The following is a 21,569-nucleotide window of genomic DNA, read 5'->3' as shown; positions in this document are numbered from 1 at the left end:
CTCATTTTTTTATACGATCGGCTCAAAAAAAGTATAACACTGTTTCTAACCCGAAAAATTCGAAAATAGTCTTGACAAAACAGGCACATTGTATTGTGTTTTCCAAATCTTATTAGATTTTTTTATCAAATTAATTAAATTATAATCTGTCATATTGCAATTTTGATCTGTATTACACCTAAAATATAAATGAATGTTAGAAAAGTTATACCACTAAAAAGCATATTTTATCTGTTTTAATATATATATATATATATTTCACATCATGTAAATTATTAAATGATAAAAATAAATGATAGTTAAAATTTGTTATTTTAAATACAAAAATCAAATAACACAAAAAAATTTGGAACTGATAATTTGGATTTAAAAATATTATTATTGACATTATTTAGATTCAAGATAATTAACTATTTTATCGGCACCATGTATTGTCGTTTACGCATGTCACAACTCCTATATAATTGTGTACCATCCTCCACCATCATATCAACTCCCTCCTCTCAACTCTCAGCTTTTCAGACTTACAAAACACATCAAAAGATGATCAAGCTCAGATCAAAGAGATTCTTCAGAAGCAACTCCTCCAAGCTGCGCGGCGGCGACAACGGCGGTAGCAACAGCGGCAAAGGTGGCGCCGCTTCCATTCCTGTCGGTGAAATCAAATGGGAGCTCCGTCCCGGTGGCATGCTTGTGCAAAAGAGAGAATCTTCTTGTGCATCATCTGATAGCTCCGGTGAAGGCATTATTATCGTTAAAGTCTCCACCGTTTCTCAGTGTCACGATATTTCTATCCAATCCACTTCCACTTTTGGTAAGTCCACTATCTCTCTGGAGGTGTTTGGTCGGGTTCAAAAACCCGACTTCTGGACTAATAAATCAGAAATATTTTTTTGTATTGTTCCTGTAAAAAGTTAACAAGAAGTTGAGAATACTACTTCTAGTTAGTTAACTCTTCTTCCACTTTATTACACTTTTGATATTTTTACGAGAGGTCGAGAGTTCAAATCTTGTTATAGTTTACGAGCACTCACCTGCTAGTGATGATTAAAGCTGACTTATTTTTAATGTTTTTTAACAGGGGAATTAAAGATGATATTAGCGGTAATTACAAGTTTGGAGCCAAAGGAGCAGAGAATCTTGTTCAAAGGAAAAGAGAGAGAAGATGAAGACCATCTTCACATGGTGGGAGTGAGAGACAAGGACAAAGTGTTGTTACTAGAAGACCCGGCTATCAAGGAGAAGAAGCTTCTTCTCGGGTTGACGGGTCGGGTACGACCCATCGGGCCTCCACCGGCTTTTCGGACCATTACTGTCTAATCATGGAGGCTCATAACTAATTATGCTTATTTGTCTTTATCTACTAACCATGCCTAGCTTCTTATCTTAATTACCAAAAAGAAGCTGGGAAAAAGATCCAAGATTCTCTAATTAGTTTAAGTGGGTAGATTAATTGAAGTTGGATTGATGTATTATATTTGATGTTTATGTTTATTAATCAAGGTGTTGCGAGTCGCTTCATTTTGATTAATTCGGCTAATCGCTATGTTTATAAACTTAATTATCTTATTAGCTTTCAATGAAGTCGTTTTATCCCAGTTCAAATGATCTCGTGAATGGTTGTTTGCAAATTAACAATAGTTTTACTTAGTTATTGGTGAATAAAATGAAATTAAATTGAGAGGGTATAACCACTAATCTCTCTTTAGATTCGTTTACTTGAATATATAAATCATGAAAATAAATTGACCAAACACAAATGAAATTCAGTTGCAGTAATTAGGTAACCTAATTAACAGGAGAAAGTGGACAATCCTCGTGCACCAACTACTAGTTATGGTTGGTTAAATCACAAATTTTAAGTTTTGATGAAATATTTGCGATAAAAATATACTTTAGCACAAATACTTGGACTATTGGGAAGCAGCATGTTCTGCCTGTGACACTATTCATTTACTCCCTAAATATTATTGTATCATTTTCTTATGTTCAATTGTGTAGAATATTCTCAGATCCAATAGAAATATTAAAAGTGTTAAAAGCGGAGTTCCTTGTTCCTTGTGAAATTGGTTGTTTCGTTGATTTCTTGTCTTCTCCACAATTAGTGTTGGAGAATATTATGTATGATACTGCTTTGATTGAATAAAAATTTCCATTGGTTTTAAAAAAAAAAAAAGTGTTAAAAGCGGAGTTATAATCTATAATATAGTAACAATCATATAAGAGTGAAATATGAATGAAAAATAGCAAATTTCTAGTGTTAAATAGAATCAAATATGAATATTGTGATATTTGTCACATAAAACAATTAGGTAAATTCCAAAAAAAAAATTCTTGTTAGGCAAGACTAGTCCGTTTTTTTTTTAAGTTTTGCGGATTTCTCGTTAGTGATTTTGTTCTCGAAAATGGTCTGAGTTATCTTGTTTTTGTGGATTTCTTCTCCCGATCTAAAGATTGTTTTCGTTTAATTAGCTAGTATTTCATTTAGGCATTTATAAGTCTAAGGTTACTAGTTTGTCACGTGTGGATTTGGTTTTTTTTGTTGTCGATCTGACTGTTTATGTGATTTTTGTTATTTTCTCACCGTTTGTGTGAGTATGATAGTATTTGATTTAGTAATAAAAGTTGTTAGGAGATTGCATTCTCAGTTGATAGTTTAAACTAATTATACGGAAACGAAAGTGAAGAAGCATGTGTATATCATTTTTGACAAATCGCGTGATTTTATCTCCAAGAATAATAGATAAATCGGTGATTGTTTCTCTGTTTTATTTGTTCGACGCGACTGTTTATATAAATGTCGTATGACTTTTTATTATTTATCTTTTTGTCGGGGTATGATATTTTATTATTGAATGAACTCATTTATTAGAACCACGGACCTTCCACTTCTGCGTCATAATATCTGGAGTATTGTGCTTAAAAGAAATTACGAAACTTTGTTGTATCATGTTTGGCAGCTTGGTCGAACGTAGTGAACAAACTTTGGCATATCGATGAACAAGAAAGACAGATAGATAAGATCGAAGAAGCTACAACTACCAAAAATCATGAAACGCCATTAATTCTAAAGAAATGGAAAGTGTGTGTGATACCCGAAGCTTTCGAACCCACGCGTGCACATAAACAATGGTATCGACAAACGACTCAAATGAGTAGAAGAAAGAGCCGGGACATCTCAAAAGTTGTGAGTTATAATACTCCAAGTAGGGCAATGCAAAAGGTGAAGCATCAACAGATGTAAAAAAGACTAAATAGGAGAAGTGAGGACCACAAGCGCATGCTCCAGTACAAGAGCCAAGAACACCATGGATGCATCTTGCTTTTACTTGGATTGACAGATAGATATGTTGCCAACAGGGTTTTTTATATGCTTTTGGAGGATGTGGAGGTTCTGATTCCGTTCCTGCTGTGCTGCCAATTTGTTAATAATAGGTATGTTGGTTGATGCATTTCTAACTCAATATTTAATGCGAATTTTCTAGCGTATTCATCGGCACTTAAGTACTTATCAAGAGCTTATTTTTTAAAAAAACCCATATTTTTATAATTTTTTTTGAATATAATTATTAAAGAAGTGTTTAATATTCATTATGTGAAAAAAATAAAGTCACGTTTCAGTAAAAAAATAGAGTTTCATATATATTTTTTTTCAGAATTGAACCCTTACTTCTGAACTATAAATTTAGCCGAACAGTCACATCTAGATAAAATATAACAGGAGGATGTTACTTGTTAAATTAATTTGAGAAATATGTTGTTTATCAAATGAAGCTGACAAGCAAGTTTGTCGCAAGAATCTATTTATGCTCATGCGTCCAACAGTTTATATTTTCGACCCCTAGTCCCAGAGGTCGTTTTATTAACATGTACACATTTAGGAAGTTGAAATTTTTGAAATATATGTAAAATTGAAATTGTTTGTTTGACAAAACAAAGGAAGTGTAATTTTCATGGATGTGTGAATACTGAATACCCACAAAACATGTAAAGTTATACCTCCCCGGGTTACTTGCACTTTGTATAAGGAATTTAAAAAATTATATATCAACCAAACATAAATGTCAACTCCTGTTTATTATAATTTCTCCAGTAAATTCAAATAATATTGGAAATAACTTTCCATTATCAACCGAACGATCACTTTTAGTCTTTAATTCTAGAGAAGAGTTGTGTTTGTGTTGGTTGCATTCTTTGGTTTGGTTAAAACTTAAAACACACACATTTTGGGGTAGACTTGATTATTTCGTATGTTTTCAATTAGTTCGGTTTAATCCGGTTTCGTGCTGACAAAATGGACGATTGTATACATTCTCGTGTATGGTCGTTTAGATTATTTTAAAACAAGTATTTCTTGCTTATAAATAATATTATAATTTATTAATGAGTGATAATTAATTTTTAGTTTATGTATTTGAAATTTTTTCGATATTGATAATTTATTAGGTATAAAAATTATTCATATGATAATAGAATATTATAGATTATCATTTAAAATGATCCTATATATTTTTATAAAATAAAATTTAAAAAATATATATTTTAAATTATATCTAATAAAATCTAAAATTTTCAACTTCTTGAACTCGTACTCATCGAACAGAAATTGGCCCTTCTGTCACGCTGCATGCATCAATACATTGACTCTTACTCGTAAATCAAAGCCCAAAACCAAGTCTTACCCAAAAAGGTACCGTATAACTCTGGTATAAGTATTTGCAGAACCATTTGAAGTTTAAGATCACCAAAGCGCACTTTGTCCATGTGGGAACTGGCACGAGTGTCGGCCTACAAGCATGTTGCTATAACCCATGGGCCTATTGAGAACAACGTGCATTTCGTTTAGAAAAATGTTATTTTCTGAGTCCATTTTTTAACTTCCAGAGCAATAAAACATGGAATGTTCAAATTATTTTTTCTTGAAAATGATCAAATTATTCTTGAACTAATTTTTTTCAAGGACGGTTAATTATGTATGTAGGAGACAGTTTTGTCTTTTCATTCCTCTTTTGCTCTGGAAATAACAAAAATGTTCTGGATATAATATTTTCCTTGTTCACGTACTCCCTTACCCTCATAAATCTCGTTGACTAAATAGAGGACCGATCCTGACTTATAAGATATTCTATGTGGTCATAAATTTTTTGTCTCATGTAATAATTCAAGCTTTAAAAGTTATCCTTCGTATATTTTTGCTAGCAAAATCATGAAGCAAGCTTTTAAAATTAGAATTTACAAATATATCATTCTCGATTGATATCATAACTAACTCATTCAACCGCTTTTATGACATACTAAAACGGAGATACGAATTGATCAATTTTAACTTGGAAAAACTTCGTTCTGCATTCATCACGGTGACCGGGATGGTTATCAGTATTCTGTAAAAAATTGTGACATGTGACAGCAGGATAGCAACCTTTCATGCTTTTTTGATAATTCAGCATATCAATCACTTTTTCTATAGTTAAGCATTCTCTTAAAATTCACTTAAGAAACATAACATTTCCATCAATATCAGAAACAAAATCATTCTTTAAAATTCTTCAAAATTGATGTAAAAGACTTTAAGACTATCGTTACTTAAATACTTTAACTTTGTTAAATTATATAAAAATCCAAAACAGCTTATATATTTGAAATTGTTCAAAACTGAATTGAAGTGATGCATCGACATGATCTATCAAGCATATGAAGTAATTCACTTTAAAAAAATTGTTCAACTGATAAAGTAACATCTTCTTCTCCACATTCACCGACATGTTTTCTTCTCTTTTCAGCATATTTTTCACCAAATTTAGGTGCAATTCCCGTCTCAGAAAACTAAACATATAAATCAAGATTCTAGAGAAAATCCTAATTATTATTATTTTTCTCCTCAGGAGAACCCTAGTTATTCTGCATTAATATTATTAAATCTAATAACTTTTATCATATCTTTATATTATGTATTAATACTTTTAGAATTTTTGTCCATGAAGATGAAATTCTGCTTTAATAATACCACGAGCATCTTATCATACTATAGGGGTAATAAAGAAAAAGTGATCATCTTCCAGAATTATGTAGAATCCATGTGACATCCCTGTCTCTTTCAGACACAACAGTATCTTGTGACCCACTCTTATTCACTCACTGCCACTGCCATACCGACGAAACTATTAATGCATCATGCATGGCTTGTTTCTTGTTCGCCTGTTTCAACAGCCTTTCTTGACTCACTGTATTACAATTCAGTCAATTATTCCATCTTTTTTATAGCAAATTCACACACCTAGAAGAGCATATACAGTTTGACCAAACATAACACAATGCTAGTATTATGATCTTACCATCTCTCTTATTTCAATTATAAACCTCCCTTTTAGCCCTTTGCCCATAAATCATTCTTTGGTGCACAACCGTTCATGCTCATTCATCACATTGCAGACTTTACAATGTCACAAGAGAGAACCACACAGTAACACAAAACATACTCTCTGTACCAGTATCTTAATTTTTCTATTTCTCAATCCTCTTCACAAATCGCCCCTGAATAATAAACACAGGATGGATTAAGAACGTGATGTTTCACAACTCGAATTATGAGAGATGGGGAAGATTATTACCTTAATCCGAGGGCGTTTTTCAGCATTAAGCTTACGAACTTCATAGCGAATTTTTTTGGAGAACAGTCTGTTCTGTCTCTTTTCTCTGTATCTCAATACACTGGCTTCTCTTCTCCCTATTTTCCAATCTTCTGTGTGCACTTCCTCTACTTTGATGCAGCCATTACTATTGCTTCCGCTCATTTCAGGAACACTCCATAGCGCTCCACTACTACCCCATCCCTGTACATTTCAATTTTAAGTTAATTCTGCATCAATTCATTCAACAATTTCCTACAAATACAGCCTAGCAAAGGTAAAATCCCATGACTGCAATCCCCGGTTTGCGTTATTAATAGGTGATGAGACAGGTAACCTGTCAGACTTGCTCGTATATTCTAACAAAATGTTGGTCCGCTGTAATATTACAGTGTCTGGTTAGCGGAATGAATTTCACCGCAGTGAAATGTTTTTTTTTAATTGCCTTTTAATCTTATTACTTAGATACTGAGGAAGATTACTCTAGAACTCAGATCTAATGCCAATAAGTACTAGTGCGACCTACAGAATTCATGGCCAACATGAGCTGGCCAACTGCAAGAAAAAGGACTGCTAGGTAAGGACTTTATGTGGTTAAGGTCCCCCCTTAAGCTGATAAAAGTTCAGATGGAGCCTACCCATCTCCATAGTCCACACTAACATCCAAACTAAACAATCAATGGCTAAATGTTACTACTACTAAGTAATATTCAATAGTAATAATTTTTTCACTAGTTCTACATATAAACCCTACACTCCACCACTCTGCACACTTTAGACAGGTCCAGATTTATCATCAGACCAATTATTTCTCCTTCATTTTTTTTTCTTTTTCCTTCCCTCCTTTCCTCTTGGGGTGAAACCACTGGTCACTGTTTAAATACAGATAATTCAGTGCCCAGATTCAGAATTCCATATGCTCATATTATTATCTCGACTCCTAAAATCAATCCACAACATAAAGTTTCTATGCCAAAGAATGTTTCGATTTGCATGTCCAAAACCTAAAAATGTTGATTATTAAGAATCAACAATTTCAACCGATTTCATAATTTAGTAGAATTTTAGTATTTGATTTAATTATATACGGTCGACTAGTTTAAGATTTATTCATGTTCGGCTTTAATAGTATAATATTGTATTAATTTGCGAAAAATAATACTATAAACAGTCAGTATATGCGTCCATGACACCCGCTAAGAATTGAATTCTATGTATTTTGATCGATACATGCGGGGATCTATCTTTTCCAGAAAATAGGAGTCAATTAAAATTCGGTACTTAGCATGCGGAAAAAAACCGATAAACAATGTAGGAGAATAATGCACGCAAATCAAGGAGCGAAGGACTCACATTGATGGACGGATTGACAAAGAGATCATCATGAAGAAGATCAGGCACGACCTGCGAACCCGAAGCCGATTCAACATTAACAATAAGTGGGCCCTTATCAGACCAAGCATCCATGATCTCCTGATAATCAAGCTTCAAAGCCAATCTCTTCTTCTCACTAAGAACAGGCTTCGTTTCACTACAGCAACTCACCCACTTCTCCTCACTACTCTCCTCTCTACTCTGCTTCCTCATCGCCGTCCGCACCAGCTGCTCCACCTCCTCGCTGTCCTGCCCCCCGTACAGGCTCTCCGGCGAGAACTCCGCCGTCTGGTCCCCGTCGCATCCCGACGACGACGTGTTGGCCCCCAGCAGCCCCGTCAGCGTGGCGGCGCCGCCGTTGTCCACCGACGAGAAGAAATACGCCACGTTGTTGTCTTCATGACTGTCTTTATCATCCACCAGATTCTCCGGGTGGAGAGGGAACAAGTCGAGCTGGTGGCGCCGGTCGGTCTCCGCCATGTCGGAGGTGGTTTCCGGCGAGAGCTGGAGGCGGAGAGACAAGAACTTCGGCTTACGTGTCTTCGATCTCGATTTGCGAGCTGCAGCTATATTACTGAGTGTTGGAGTGTTGCGCTTCTTGCTCTTGCGCATTTTGTTGTATGTATAGGTGTGTGTAGAGGTGTAAATTGTAATGTGTGTTTTGTTGTTTTGGTGTGTGTATATGCACGGGATGGAGTACGTTGTGAAAAAAGTTAGTACAGTGTTGATGAACTTTTTTGGGATGAGAGAGGGGTAATATATAGCCTTATCGACACGTGGAGAGATGGGATTGGGTGAGGGAAGATTTCGTTTTAGGTTTTGGATTGGAGTATAGTGGGGGTGAAATGGAGATGTTGGAATTATTTCGAGTGCTTAGAGCTGTTCACGAACCGAGTCGAGCCGAGTTTTGACGTAAACGAGCCGAGTTTTTATTTTTTCTCTGACGAACCGAGCCGAGCCGAGCTTTCTTACCGAACAAAAAAACATGTTCGAGCTCGAGTTCGTTACCTCACGAGCCGAACACGAGCTTGTTCGCGAACAAATTCGAGCCGAGTCGAGCTTGTTGTGTTATCGAACAGCTCGTTAAAATACAACAATTACACATAACATTAGCCCAGCCCAAAAAAACCCCAGCCCAACAATCAAAAAACCTAAACATATACTATACTCAGGGGTTCATTCGTTCCCTAATCTCTTAATCCGTAGTTCTTATATCCCCAAAACCAATCTCAGATTCAAAAACCAGGTGGTGGTTCACGTCACTACAAGCAAGCCAAATAACCTCAGTCGGACATTCTTGTACAGGAGGTTTACCCAGAATCCAAACTACTATGATCTGGAGGGTGTTAATGGAATGCATCTGGAAGCATTTGACTAACACACTTAGCGATCTGGAAGCATGGAAGCAAGTAAGTGCGTTGATATAGAGGATGATTGTATCTTTCTTCTCTAAATCTTGAGATGATATCCTAAACGGCTAAGTCCAGAAGTTAGAAAGGTATAGTATTATAAAAATATTCTGGGTACAATTCATAATTTATCGAGCTTTTAACGAGCGAGTTCGAGCCGAACGAGATCGAGCCGAACACGAGCCGAGCTCGAGCCGAACATACTGAAACTCGGCTCGAGATCGTTTTGCTTAACGAACAGATTTTCGAGTTCGAGCTCGAGCTCGATTTTATAAACGAACCGAGCCGAACGAGTTCTTAACGAGCCGAACACGAGCTTGTTCGCGAACAGCTCGGTTCGCGAACAGGCCTACGAGTGCTCATCTTTGTCACGTGAGTCAATTCAATCAACCATATGCTGTTTTCAATTTACTTATCATATCATTGATCGTAATATCAAGTGATCAATAATTTAGAGTATAATTTTGTCATAATATCGATAACCTAGGAGTATAATTTAGTCATGCTTATGGAAAGGGTTGGATGATTAACTTGAATTGCAAGTTAATTTAGCCTTGAGCCCCCTCCTTTTCCATTTAAGAGAGTTCAATTTTATTTGTGTCAAGAAGTGTCTGTTTGGCAAGACCCACTTTCGGTTTTTTTTATACGAAATCGGTTTCTATTTTTTTTTAACTCGTTTGTGTTAAAGGCAAAAAAAACTTGTAAGGAGTTGAAAATATGAGCTTTTGTTTTAAAACTTGTAAGGAGTAATGTGATTTGGAGCTTATTTGCTTAAATTTTAAGTCGGTGACTTCAATTAATTTCTGAATTTAAACTGGTGTAATAAGTTGTAAGATGACTGAGCGTGCAATCCTCAAGCTGGGATTGAACTCCAACATCTTCTCGACGTTTTTAATCTTTTCACATTTCTATCTATAAACGAGTTAATTCAAATCAGTTATTATTGAACTCTAGTATTTCATACATATGACATTTTAATTATCATCAAGAACTCCTTTGTTTTATTCAAGGACATATCACATCGGAGTTCTTGAGGAGTCGCTGAGTTCTTAGTCCTCCAGAAGAAGAAAGATGTGGAATCTTGGTGGAGAGTATTTAATAGTATTATTTAAAACAGATATAATTTTCTTTGAGCAAAATGTATGCTGTAACCAGCTTGAAAAGAATTCTCGGGATCGTTTGGTTCGAGGAATGATATGAGGTTGAAATGAGGAATCGGGTTAAGGTTAAGTTGGTATGGGTTTGAGGTATCATATATGATATCATGTTTTGGTTGAATGCTGGGATCAATATGCATACGATTTTTGTAAAAAATAAGTTATAAATTTATATTGATTTAAAAAAATTACTTAAATTATGATCACCTCAACTCCTCGACGCATCATTAATTTAATTTTGTATCAAACAATAATATTTCATTACTTAAATAGAGACAAAAAAAATAAAAAATAATGCATCTTATACCTCCATCTCATACTCACCACCCCACTTTGGTATGAAAAACCCATACCTTCGGGTTTAAAGTATGGGTTTGAAATTTTATTTTATTTTTCCAACCAAACAACAAGTATGAGTGTGGAATGGACATATCTCATAGCTCCAGATACTCATGAACAAAACGACCGCTTAATTTGTTATATACATCAGTACAAAAAGATTATGCAATTTCAGTGAGGCCGGTGTTATATACAAATCGATTTGTTATGTATAGAGTAAAGTACAGATATGTGGCTAAACTTTACACCGATTTGCACAAACGTGGCTAAACTTTAAAAATAGCAAAAACGTGGCCAACATTTGACTCCGTTTTTCAATTTGTTGGCTGTCGTTAAATCCACCCTAACGGATGTAACGGAGCAAGGATATTTGTGTATTTTCTGAAAAAGTTCTCCTCAACTGAAAAAAACTCAAAATTTTACTCTAATTTAACTTTGCCACTCACAGATACCCACACATCCATTCATTCTCAGCCGCCCAGCCTAGTATTTGTGTGGAGAGAGTGAGAGGAGAGAGGGCGAAAGAACCTCAACTATAAGCATGTGAAGAAGGGTGGTTTTGCCGGCGTTATCGAGGCCTAAAAACATGATCTTGGCCTCCTTCTGCCATAGGCCAAGAGAAGTTAAGACCCCATAAAATCAATCAAATAAAAAACATCCTCTTTTGAGGATAATCGTGATAGAGAAATAAAGAGATATGCGATAGATATAAGCAAAGCGAGAATAGATACAAACACTTCACTGTGTAGAGTCGGGTAGGTGGGCAAGGCGCTGATATTTGGAGGAGGGAAACAGGCGGCTCAGCCGCGGGATGAAACAGAAAAGGAGGACGGAGGGCTGAGAAACTGCAAATAAAGAAAAAAAAGGAAGGAGGAGGGCTGGGCGGAAGAAAAGACAAAAATACCCCTTCATTTTATTTTTTTCAATTAAGTTAACGGCAGAAAACCAACGTCTTTGACGGCAGCCAACAAATTGAAAAGCGGAGGCAAATGTTGGCCATGTTTTTGCTATTTTTAAAGTTTAGTCACATTTTTGCAAATCGGTGTAAAGTTTAGCCACATATCTTTTTTTTTTTTTGATAAACCATTAGGATTAAAAGGGAGACTAAGCTCCATACAACCGAACCAGAGGCATACAGCCAACAACCACTGGAAGAAAGAAACACCTAAAAACAAACTAAACACCTAAAACAAGCTACTAGATAGGAAAATTAACTATGAACTAGGCTTGCTACCAGAACATAGTTAACAGCTGAATACATGCCACTGGGACTTAAAACCACCTATTCGCCATGGCTTTGCACAATCTAGCAGGAAGGGAGAAAAGCCTCATTAAGGTTGATTCCTCAGTCATGGCGGTCTGGTCTGCCAGTGCGTCCACTTCGGTTTGCTGCGCCTCTTCTGCATCGATTACTTCCCCTAGACCAAAGTTAGCCTGTGGTTCAAGAGGACGCATAAAGCCCATGTCCCTTTCTATCATGAGCTGCTTTTCACCACAGGAGCCTGGAGTCTCGACAAAGCAGGTCAAATTGTCCATGCCAAACTTTGCTAGATAAACAGCTGCTCCATTTTGCATGACAGGAACTCGAGTGACCGCGCGCTTTGTGGTGCCAACTTTAAAGTTGTTTGCATGCAAGGTGTTGATGAGTCGTAGTACCTCTTGAACATCCTCCTGTTGTGGAAATTCCTCTTGGAAGCTTATTGCTTCGACAGCGCCCCAGTGATCAGATTCAAAGTGAGTTTTCCATTCCTGAATCTTGTGGCATTGCTGAGCTCCATGATAAAAGCCCCAAAGTGTGGCCTGGAGCTTCGACAGTCCTGGCATCGGACCTGCAGCACTCCAAATCTCATTTCCAGATGGGCCCCTGATTATAACTCCTACTCCATTGGAGTTGCCATTGGGTAGTGGCTGAGAGACAGTGAGGCAATGGACGTTAATTTTCACATAATTTGATTCTGGAGGTTCCCACAAGTAGGCCATGATAGAAGTAAAAAGCGTAGTATCACAGTAAGACAACGGAGCCTTGTGCAAAATACCAGGGGGGTATATATATGCACAAGACAAGGTTAAAGCCAATCTGAAGGAACTGGTGGATAAAGCAAAGTCCCTAAATCCTGAAAATAAAGATCTGGATTTCCAGGATTCCTGCAGAACCAGCTGTTCAAGGAATCCATCTCGGATGATGAGAAGATCGGCTGTCAAAAAGCCTCCAGAAGCACATGTCTTGGCTATCATAAGGTCCAGTATACTGCCTGTGATACTCTATAAAGACCCTCCTTTGCTAGAGTATCAGCTTCTGAATTAAGATCTCTAGAGACATAATGCAAACTGACGTTTGAAGAGAGTACAGTAGAGAAATCTTGTACCGATCTTTTTAGGATTTTACTCAGATCTGTACCTTTTCTCAGTAGTTGTAGTGCCTCCGTGGAATCTGAACAGATGGCTACTTGCTTAGATTGGTCAAAATGGAGCTGGTATCAAGAGTGTAGACCATGGCCTCTATTTCAGCTTGTAGACCACTATCAACTTGTACTGGGATAAAAAAACATGAATAATTTGTCCGAGGTTGTTAAGTATTCGACCACCAATAGCTTCTCTGTATGATCCATCATTAATTTGACCCCATGCACCATCAATTGCACAAACAACTTCATAAGTTAGGAATTTGTACTTCCAGAACTCCTTACTCAGTTTGTTATGATAAATACTTATCGCTCCTGATGGGTTAGTTTTCCACAAGGGGTCCGCCGTGAATGGTATTAGCTTAGAGGTTCCCCCCATTTATTAACTCTTGTGAAGACCAGCTGAACCAATACTGATCTCCGGATGGAAATAGATTGAAATACAAGCTCATTTCGAGCTAACCAGATTGACCAAACCGCTGCTGCAACTACCATGTGCCAGATTTTTGATGACTCCGATGATCCCTTAAGATGCATGAGTTTGTGAATGGAGAATCGATAAATTCTGCAACCGATTTAAACTTCATCTTTGATAGAGAATATAGTCTAGGGAAACTAAGTGCCAATGGGCCTTCACCTTGCCACCAATCTTCCCAGAAGTAGATAGAGGACCCAGTGCCAAGAACCCACCTGAACTTATTGCAGTCTAGCAGTGGTTCAACTGCCCTGTTTTGTCGAAGTCGAGTGATGCCTTGTATAATCGGTGATAGGCCTGAGTTCCCCGCTAGGTGATCAATATTGAACCTTAGAACATCTCCATACTTGCAGCATAGAATCTTATTCCAGAGGTGATTCCTTTGCGAGTATAACCTCCACCACCATTTTGCAAGTAGCGAGATATTCCTAAATTCGAGAGGAACTATTCCCAGTCCTCCTAGAGATTTAGGTGTGCACAAGCGGTCCCAATTCAAAAGATGGAGTTTCCTTGGCCCTTCCGTCTTACCTCCCCACATGAAGTGTCTTCTTTGCTGATCAATATGTTGAATGGTTTTCTTGGGCACTTTATACAATCCGAACCAATAGGAGGGAATACTATCAAGAACAGATTGTAGCAAAACTAGACGACCTGCCATCGATACAGAAGAGGAATTCCATACCTTGAGCTTTGAGGTAATTTTTTGTTCCAACGGCTTCCAGAATACCGTCTTTTTTGGAGACTTACCTATTGCAGCGCCTAAATAGGTAAAGTGGTCAGAGCCTATAGAACAACCAAGACACTCTGTCCATTAGAGCATTTGCTGATGATTTTCCTTGAAACCGTAGAGTTTACTCTTCCCATAGTTAATTTGCAGTCCTGAAATTAGCTCAAAAATCTTTAAACTTTGATACCTTGTACTGAGATTGAGTCATTCTTTAGAAATAAGATTACATCATCCGCGAACTGTAGATGAGTTAGTTTGTTGTCGTAACCTGCAATCGAGACCCCCTCAAATAAACCTATTCCATGAGCTGAATCAAGCAGCCGTGATAGTACCTCACCAATTAGGTTGAACAGGAGCGGAGATAGTGGGTCGCCTTGACGGAGGCCTCTAGTTGGATGAAATTCCTCCGTGGGACTTCCATTAACTAGGACAGAGATTCGAGAAGTTTCAAACAACTCTCTAATCTAGGCTACCCATTTTTAGTCAAAGTTCATGATTTCCAGGACGTGAAACAGGAAATCCCATTTTATGCTATCAAACGCCTTTGCAAAATCAATTTTTAGGATAAGACCTCTGCTTTTTGCTGATTTCAAGGAGTGATAAATTTCAGAAGTGAGTAGAATGCCATCAGAGATCTGTCTTCCTTTAACAAAAGCTGTTTGAGTAGGAGAAATCAGCCTGTCCATACAACGACTTAACCTTCTTGCCAAAACTTTCGAGCTTAGCTTCATGCTTGAGTTCATCAAGGAAATTGGACGGTAATCTGAAGGTTTATATGCTTCTTTTGACTTAGGTATCAGTGCTATGAATGATGAATTTGAACCTGGTGGCACCAATGAAGAGCTGTGGAAATCTTTGAATGCTTTGTAAATTTCCAACTTGATTGAAGGCCACAACGCCTTTAGCACCCCTGCATTAATTCCATCGGGCCCAGGTGCCTTGTTTGAGTCTGTGTCATGTAATGCATTCCAAATTTCCCCTTCTGTGAATTCCTTAATTAGCTGGCTGCTATCTTCGTCAGAGAGAGATGGAAGAAAATTTGGTTGAATGTTGAAAATTCTGGCGGTTGAAGGTTTGCAAAAGAAGTCTTGAAAATGAGCGAAGAAGATGTTCTTGATTGCAGAAGGGCTAGTGGTCCAACCTGATCCGTCATGTAATCCATGAATTAGTTTAGATCTGTTCCTACCAGCTATGGCCCTGTGAAAAATCCTAGTATTCCTCTCCCCATGCAATTGCCAATTTAACCTTGAAATTTGACAGAGCATACTAGCTTTTTGCTCATAGGCTAACTCTAAATCTGCTGTAATCCTTTTTTTTGTTGCCAGTTTCGCATCAGTTGAGTCTGCTTCCTGTTGTTCAATCTCAAGGGATTTGATCTTTGCATCTATGTTGCCATTCGAAGAGGAATTCCATCTTCTAGCGTATTGTCTTAGCGCTCTGAATCTTTGATTTAGAGGTGAATTTGGTTGATCTTTCCAGACTTTTCCCAATTTCTGAACAAAATCTTCATTCTGTAGCCAGCAATGGAAAAATTTGAATGGTCTCGGTCCCCAGTCAGTCTTGTTGCCAGAGAGAAGGATTGGCCGATGATCGGAAGATTTTCTGTGAAGGCCTCGTAGTGACCAGAATCCTACATCGTTCCATTTTGTATTATACATGACTCTGTCAAGTCTGCTTTTCCTATTCTCTGGTCCAAACCAAGTGAATATTCCATTACAGAGAGGTAGATCCATTAGATCGTTATCTTGCATAAAATTGAGTAGGGAAGCCGTATCTCTGTGGTTGTAAGAGCAGTTGTCTCTTTCACCACTAGATAATACCACATTAAAATCACCAATTAGCACCTGAGGTAAGTCACACTTATTAGATAGGAACGAGGATAAGTCTGACCACAATTCTTGCTTAGGAGCGCTCTTCTGTGGTGCATAAACATTGACACAAACAAAATCTCCTTCATATCCTACCATTGAGCCGATGAGCCATTGCCAATTTAGATTGCTACCTACTGCTGAGGCTTTGATTATTGAGCTGTCCCATACCATTAGAAGACCACCAGATAGGCCTTGTGATGGAGTTTCAATCCACTCGACGTCCCCCCTCATCCCCAGGGATCCTATCAGCCTCTCATTCCACTGAGCTCTTTTGGTTTCTTGTACACACAGCACCATGGCTTTACATTCTGTTACTACAGTTCTGATATTAAGTCTGTTTACCCCTTTATTAGTCCCGCGGACATTCCAGCTTAAAATTGACAATTTATCCATAAAACACTACAAGTTGAATAGGGAGAGCAACACTATTAATTATTCAAGATTAGCTCTGATTTGTTGTAGGCTTACCTCCATAGGAACAGCTGGTAAGAGACCCATGTTTAGGGCAGAGTCATACACAAACCTTGCTTCATCTTGGGGGCTCCTTTTAGGCATTATTATTGGAAGTCCCATTTTCATTCCTTTGATTTTTCTCCGGCGTGGGACCTTGAAGGCTTTATTTTCTTTTTTCCTAGATTTTCCTTTACTTGGCCTTCCCCTCCTGCTTTTGATCCTCATTTGATCAATATTCGAGAGCAGAACGTTGTTCTCCGAATCCAGGTATTCGATTGTCTCTTCATCTAGGACAGATGACCTTTGGGACACATTCGAGTGTGAAGCAGTTGCGTCATCGCTTGATGGATCTCTTACTTTCCACTTAAGGTTCCAATCCTTGATTTCCTCCTTTGCTATTATAACACTAGGTTGATTTTTCTCCTGCTCTGTAAATTGTTCTTGTACTGAATCTTCTGGCAACATTGCCGGGGGGGTTACTGGGTTGATTAACGATCCAGAACTATCTTCATGAGAAAAAAATTCCCCTTCCTCCTGTTCTATTCTGCTGTCCTCAGTGTTGGTATATTCCTTCTCCTTACATTCCAATGTATACACCTCCTCCTTATGTTCTGGTATAGATTTATCTAAAACTTTCTTTTGAGCACTGCGGTTTTCAGATTGAGCTTCATTCTGATTGGGTGTGTTGTCCTCCATGGAAGGATTTTTGCTTAATCTACTTGGTAGATCTCCCTTTTCTGGCACTTCTTCTACCTTTTCTACTGATTCATGCGCCTTCTCTTCCTGCACTACATGATCCTGTTTAGGTTGAACCATCTCTTCTCCCCTTATATCAGTAGCCTCTTCCTTTTTTCCTACATGCTCATTCACCTCTAATTCCCACACTGTATCATACGGATTAGGTGATACCACCTCCCCCTCCTCTGACTCAGTCTGTTCCTCATCATCTTGTAGACTAGTACAATTATAGCTAGTGACTTCAACGATTCTAATTTCCCAAGTTTTGCCCTCTATTGTGATAGAAACAACTTCATCAATACATGAGGTGTGACTAGTCTCCATATAGATTTTCGGGGCTCTATAGAACCCATCACTATCAATTAATGTGTAGTAGGAGAGAATGGATCCCCATTTAGCTACAAGCTGATCACAGTTTTTGGGGGTCCAACCGATCAATGGCAGACCTCTAAATTCAACATCTATTCTTCTACTTGGGATGGTGTGATCCCATTCCACTCTTTTGACAGAGTTGAACCCAATACTCATAAAGTCCAAGTCTAATTCATCCAGATTTTGAATATCAGGAAAGAAAGCAATGAAAGTGTTCTGAGACATACCTCTAACTGAAGCATCTCCAAATCCCAACCCTGCCAAGATTGATTCTACAGTTCCCACACTCATATTAACGGCTGTTTCCAAAAAGAGACTTGTACCCAGCTCAGCTATGAAATTCTCGTCCTTCTCAAGTTGGAGCTGTCTGCATTGCTCCACCTTTGGGGGAGTATTAACATTCGAGTGGTTGATGGAATCGACCTTTTTGTTTTGGGTGTTCTTTGCGAATCCGTCTTCCTTAGTTTTTACAGAGGCATTGTCGTCTCTTTTCTTAGGAGTTTGTACTCTCGCAGCTTTGCCGTCTCCTACCTTAGGAGATGATTCTCTCACAGGGGCTCGAGGGTTGGGACTAAAGTGGTGGTTGGGCATGGATTTTTTCCTTTTCGCAAACTCAAGGTGGAGGACATTGGAGTTAATATTTTTCTTATGAAATTTTTCAATAAGAACCATTGCTTGTTGGGCACTTTCTGTGATTACGAACCCGTACCTATTACCTGAGACACCAGTTTTCCTAGGTAGAATAATGTCCCTTACAGTTACACTTTTCCTGAAGAGAATCCAGAGGTCTTTGAGTTGCACACTGTCCTTAAATCCTGTCAGGTACACAGTGTTGCTCTTTGGTGTTGGTCGGCGCATTCCATTCTGTCTTGTCGATTTCTTCCTCTCAGCTGTAGGGATATGGTGTGGGTTAGTCAGGGCTTCCTTGAAGGAGTGATGTGCATCTTCTGTTTTTGTTTTTGGATGGGGCTGCTGCTCCTTAAGTGACTTATGGTGAATCTGTCCTAGTGCAAACGGGATTGCTTTTTCATCTCCCTCCATGGCTTCTTGCCAAATGGTAGGTTCAATTTTATTCTTCTGGCTGCGGATAAAGTCCATGAGTGCACTGCTTGGTTGGGTTTTTAGAGTCCGTCTCACAGAAGCCTTCTTTTCTAGCAGCTTCTGCCTCAGATCTGCAACCTCTCTTTGCTCTTCCATCGAAAGTGTACTGGGAGTTGGATGCTTATTCTCAGTCTTGCTTTTGGTCTTAGGTGCAGCCACCCCCCTTTTCATTTCTCTCAGCGAGCCATAGTGTATTTGGTTCAAAGCCATACGCACACTATCATTGTCCTTGATGTGTAGAGCTTTAAGAGTGTTGGGATGTACCAGATGAGTGTTTGCTTTGATGAATCTCAAAGTTTCTCTCTCATCTAAGTCATCTTCATTTGCATTCCTTGATGGGTTTCTTATCTTTAGGTTTTGTGCTTTATCCCAATAACCATTGTTGCACTGCTGCCTGAGGATCTCGAAAAGTGCATCCTCCTTTCCCTTTAGGCCTTCATTTAGTAGATCTGGGTCAATTTTTGGTTTTAGGTATTGTACCCTCTCGCTGGCTAGGTGTAGAAGTGAGGAGTTCCCTTTCTCTATTGCTCCTACTAACTCTGGATCTAGGAGAAACCAGTACTGGAGGGTTTCGTTTTTGTTGATTTCTTCTTTGCTTCCGGCTTGTATGTTGTCAGTCTTCTTCGGTTGGCTCTTCTCTACGGTCGGCGTCTTTCCCACGGACAACGGCTTCCCAACGGTCATATTTTCAGAGAGAAAAAGTATTGATAAAACACCCAGTTTCTCTGCTTTGTTGCTTGTAGACAATCTGTCTCTTTCAGTTTAGCCACATATCTGTATTTTACTCTTATGTATATTTGTCTATAAATTGCAAAACTTTTTCTTGCATGAGTAGATTATATTGAAATGAACCTTAGAATGCATAATTGAGTGAATAAGACATATTTATAAATTTGCAGAATGAGAAGTGGATTTATAAAAAGTAGAATATGTGTGAGGAAGGGAGGAAGCCACGAAAAAGGTGAAGATGTGAGAAACACAAGGCCTTCAAAGAAAGAAAGGAAAGTCTGCGATAATGCAAGTGGGCTAAGCCCATGCCTCGAGTCGTGTATATTAAAAACTTTAGCCATTTGCGGTCTATTTATGAATTTATATTTCTATCTGTGCCGAGAGCGGAAGTTCAATCTCCATGTGTCCATCTCCAACAGTGGAACTAGTTTTTGGCTTAAATCTTGATACAAATTTAGACCCAATCATCTTTCCATTCCAACAGTTTGACCTAAATTTTGGTCCAAATTCATATATCAATATTTTATTCTTCTAACAGTTTTTATATTATTATTCTAATCTTTTTAACAATAATATAAGAATTCATATTAATATTAAACTCAATAAATTCATTAAATTAGTAAAGCACTATATTTAAACAAAGAAAATAAAGGAAAACTTAACATTTTATTAAATTAACTAAAATAAAATTTACAAAGATTCAATAATACTCCGAATTATTATATTGTTCCCACAAATACTAAATTAATGCATCTCAATCGTCCAAAAAACTATTGAAATCGAGCATTTTAATCATGTGTTGTTAATTTGAATTATATTAAGATTATTTAATTTTATTATATTTCATAATTAATATATATGATTATTTAAGTAGAATATATTAAATATAATTTATAAAAATTTAATAATTATATTAACATAAAATCATTTAATTAACTAAATATACAAATAATAAAAAGTTATTATTATATTATTAAAAAGATTTAGGCCGGTGAATAGTGCCGGCCTAAATTTAGGCGGGTACTGTTCCCGGCCTAAATTTAGACCAAGATTTAGGTCACTATTGGATGAATTTAGACCGAAACCGGCCCATATTTGGACCTTTAGGCCACTGTTGGATTTGCCATAAAACAATTCAGTATCATATGATCATACAAATAATTACACATCAATCAATTGGTTACCGGACTATTCTTAATATCGTTGATAAAAAACGATTGGTTAAATTGCATATTATATAAAATTTGTTGAATATATAATATATTTTGTTTGATAATAATTATAATGATTAAATATATTTTATGTTATTTTTGTTTTGAATTGATATACAGTAGAAACTCCTTAAATTAATACTAGGTAAATTAATAAACTCTCTAAAATAATAAATTTGCTCGGTCCCGACTTGGGCCAATGTAAAAAATTAAAAAACTCGATAAAATAATAAGATAATAAATTTTTGGGAGATCCCTTTATAATTTTCGGTCTCAAGAAAATCATAAATTAATAATTCATAAAATTTAGAAAAAAATATATTGCACTATATTGAAATATGACTAATATGATTAATAGTTGTCTGTTTTCCTTTAAAGTTCAAGTCTATTTGGAGCTCATCTCTGGCACATTCATGCAATCTGTATACGCCAAACTTGCTTAAGAATACTATGCGTTTGAACACATTTATTTCTCTTATTTACATTTAGTGTCCACATTTAGTGTTCAGTACTTCAAAAGTGATTATTGATTTCTAATACATGCGAAGACATTAGTAACCAGTTTACGTTAAGTTCTGAGGTTCT

General features: G+C 37.2%; 2 protein-coding genes across 2 annotated transcripts; one reads left to right on the top strand and one right to left on the bottom strand.

Moving 5' to 3' along the window:
- The first annotated feature begins 474 nt into the window (after positions 1-474).
- LOC108213186 (BAG family molecular chaperone regulator 2) lies at positions 475-1,598 on the top strand. Its single transcript, XM_017384957.2, has 2 exons — positions 475-814; positions 1,082-1,598. The coding sequence occupies exons 1-2, from the start codon at positions 544-546 to the stop codon at positions 1,318-1,320; spliced, it is 510 nt and encodes a 169-aa protein (XP_017240446.1). The 5' UTR covers positions 475-543; the 3' UTR covers positions 1,321-1,598.
- Positions 1,599-6,031: 4,433 nt separating this feature from the next.
- LOC108210393 (zinc finger protein CONSTANS-LIKE 6) lies at positions 6,032-8,732 on the bottom strand. The gene is made up of 3 exons (XM_017381653.2): positions 7,980-8,732; positions 6,609-6,830; positions 6,032-6,531 (listed from the first exon to the last, which is right to left on the bottom strand). The coding sequence occupies exons 1-3, from the start codon at positions 8,610-8,612 to the stop codon at positions 6,502-6,504; spliced, it is 885 nt and encodes a 294-aa protein (XP_017237142.1). The 5' UTR covers positions 8,613-8,732; the 3' UTR covers positions 6,032-6,501.
- Between the last annotated feature and the right edge of the window lie 12,837 nt (positions 8,733-21,569).

The sequence above is a fragment of the Daucus carota genome, chromosome 3 (assembly GCF_001625215.2).
Source record: "Daucus carota subsp. sativus chromosome 3, DH1 v3.0, whole genome shotgun sequence".
Taxonomy (NCBI): Eukaryota; Viridiplantae; Streptophyta; class Magnoliopsida; order Apiales; family Apiaceae; genus Daucus; species Daucus carota.
This window is presented reverse-complemented; position numbering and strand designations above follow the sequence as displayed.